Source organism: Topomyia yanbarensis, chromosome 3 (assembly GCF_030247195.1).
Source record: "Topomyia yanbarensis strain Yona2022 chromosome 3, ASM3024719v1, whole genome shotgun sequence".
In the NCBI taxonomy this organism is placed as follows: domain Eukaryota; kingdom Metazoa; phylum Arthropoda; class Insecta; order Diptera; family Culicidae; genus Topomyia; species Topomyia yanbarensis.
Genome location: NC_080672.1, coordinates 170,048,976 through 170,051,963, shown reverse-complemented (window position 1 = coordinate 170,051,963; position 2,988 = coordinate 170,048,976). Strand labels below are relative to the sequence as shown.

Genomic DNA, 2,988 nt, shown 5'->3' with positions numbered 1-2,988 from the left:
ATTTTAACCGTGTAGGGCGAACTCGGTTTCGCTCGCGTTTTCTGGCAAATTTTGATAGGAACCGAGCTAAATCTTGGCTGAACTCTGACATAAACTGTGCAAAGATCCTGGCAATTCCTACCTGGTAGAATTTAGCACGAATCGAGCAAAACATCTGACAAAGACGTGGCAGGAAGCGTGCAGAGATCTTGGCCGTACATTTCTGACTCGATTGTGGATAAAAGTGAGCAGCACCGGTTGGTTTAACCGCTTCTGTAAGAAACGGTTGTTGCATTTGAGCGAATTCGTTGCCAGAATTCTCGCACAAAATGCTCGCAGACTCTGCCAGCATCAATTTCGCTTTGCTCAACTTTTTGCTTGCCACGCTGACCCGGTCAGCGTGGCAAGCAGAAAGTTAGCAAAATTTGAGTTATTGCCAGGATCTTTGCATACCCACTGAGACGTCCAAAAAATTGTTTCAAAATCGTTCAACACGGGTCCAACGATGGACGTTCGTTGAACGGTTATTTGGACGTTGTCCAAATTGGTCCAACGAACGTCCTTCATTGGACGATTTTGAAACCAACCGTTCTTAGAGGGTAGTTTATGTCCGAGTTATGCCAGGGTTTTACTTGGTTCCGGTCAAAATTTGCCAGAAAACGCGAGCGAAACCGAGTTTGCCCTAGCTCAACTAACCCGACAGGATACGCGCAGAAATCTGACAGGGCTGCCAAACCAAGACTTACAAAAATCTAGCAGAGCGGTCTCTGCCAGAAAATTTGCTCACTGGGTTACTTTGCTCAATAATTTCTCCAATCAACCAACCCTCTAAGAACGGTTGTTTTCAAAATCGTCCAATGAAGGACGTTCGTTGGACCAATTTGGACAACGTCTAAATAACCGTTCAACAAACGTCCATCGTTGGATCCGTGTTGAACGATTTTGAAATAATTTTTTGGACGTCTTAGTGGGAAAATACGCTATGTTACAAGCGTTACTTTCCGAGACCCAGCTCGTAGCACAGCGTCCCAGTAAAGTTCAGCCGGAAATGAACTGGAATTCTGGCTGGTTCCAGTTCGTATACGGGCTCCAGTGACACAACCGATTCTAACTAGAATCGGTTGTGTCACTGGACCCGGAATGCGAGCTGGAACCAGCCAGAATTCCGGTTCATTTCCGGCTGAGCTTAACTGGGGTGTTTTTGTTGATGTCGTTTTTGCTGACAGCAGTTGGGGTTTAAAACCTCGCTCAGTTACGGGGTCAAGCAGAAACGCCGTAAGAATATTAATTTCTTTAATATTTTACTAGATATTTGAGAAAAATATTGGCCTATCAAGTTTTTTGTTTCTGTTCTATATTATGGCTGGCACAAACACAAAAGGTACTTTTTTATCAATTCATCTCTATTATCCTAATAATAAACTTTACAGAATGTACCAATTTGATGGAGAGTTTAATTAAACCAAAGGAACTTAGTCGTTTTCGGGAAACAAAAGGACGGACCACCGAAAAGTTGATTCCATCTAAAAAACAGAAATTGAAATCGGATCAGCGTTGTAATGTACCGAAGAAGCTTTCCCGGAAAGAGATCGCTAAAATGGGCTTGTATTCGCTCCCTGTGGACACCATCCGATATGAACAAATGCAGCCTCTTAATCGGCTTTGGCGAGGATATATGGCACGATACTTGGGGAAGGAAAAGTTACCTGATGAATCCGACGCACAGTACAACCAATTCACGTATATTACAAATTACAAATTAATTTCTTAGCTCTAAGATTTATTTTTGATGTAGATTAGATTTTCTAAGAGCCGATTTTCATGGAGCTAAGATGAGTGTAACGAGAGCGAAAAATCCTAGCCTTGTTGGGATTAAAGGCATTGTGATATTGGATACAAAAGGAACTTTCAAGTTCGTATCTAAAGACAATAAAGTGCGCAGTAAGTATGATGCATAAAATTTACACCAGAATTGAACATTAAAAAAAATATTTCAGCTATTCCAAAAGCTGATTCCGTCTTTCAGATTAGTTGGAATAACGTTGATATAACTGTTTTTGGGAAGCATTTGAACTCGAGGCCCGCGGAAAGATCAGTTAAAAAGATAAAAACGTTTTTGGAATGTGATTTGAATTAATAAAAAATACAAATTTTCTTCAAGAACTACGCACTGAGTTTAGTTTACATCAACTAGTATAATTTTGTATTCTGTACCTGCAGTAATTTTTGTAATTTTAATTAAGCATGATAACCTGTAAGCACAGACTAACAGACATAACACTATGAGGGAATTCCGTCAAAAAACATCGATCCGACAATTTTCTCAGAACACTAGCTCCACCTTTTAATCACAGTCCCAAACACTCATTTACTGGCGGGTTACCCCTCAGGTTTGGGAACAATTTTTCACTAGTGGTGTATCCCCCATATGCTTGTTCATATATCAGTGGCGTCATAATTTCAAATGTAGCCACAGTCCCAACTACAAATATATTTAAAATGACCGTTAAAGCGGGCGAAGCTTTGTTTTTGAGTGTTATGTCTGTTAGTCTGTGGTGTGGCATCCAGCGGGTTGAAGTTGCTCAACCAATAATTAATCCACTTCTAGCTGCTGTTCAACAAGTGCTGATGATGAAAGCACAAATTAATCTTCAGCATAAATGTACACCTATCAATCTATCCCGCCTTGTGCGTAAGGAAATGCTTCTATAGCTTTGGTTCAAGGACCGTGTTTCCATAAAGGAAACTTCTATGTTGGGAAGCTACTTAACCCCGTCTTCGTAGCTTTCAACAAAAATTACATGACAAGTACACGTGAAATTCCTCATGCTATAGTGCTACTGAGGCATGTCATATCCGATTTCACAACTCATGATATCTGTGCTGTCATGGTCAATACGACTGTTGATAACATAAACAAGAAATACGTCATTGTTCGGCATATTTACCGCATATTGAACCTTCACCTTCTGATGATTTCAAAAGGGTTGTATTATACTGTGGCAAAAA

General features: G+C 40.4%; 1 protein-coding gene across 1 annotated transcript; it reads left to right on the top strand.

Moving 5' to 3' along the window:
* The first annotated feature begins 1,197 nt into the window (after positions 1-1,197).
* Positions 1,198-2,209, top strand: LOC131691650 (ribonuclease P protein subunit p29). Its single transcript, XM_058978213.1, has 4 exons — positions 1,198-1,360; positions 1,410-1,719; positions 1,775-1,920; positions 1,977-2,209. The coding sequence occupies exons 1-4, from the start codon at positions 1,339-1,341 to the stop codon at positions 2,114-2,116; spliced, it is 618 nt and encodes a 205-aa protein (XP_058834196.1). The 5' UTR covers positions 1,198-1,338; the 3' UTR covers positions 2,117-2,209.
* The last annotated feature ends 779 nt before the right edge of the window (positions 2,210-2,988 follow it).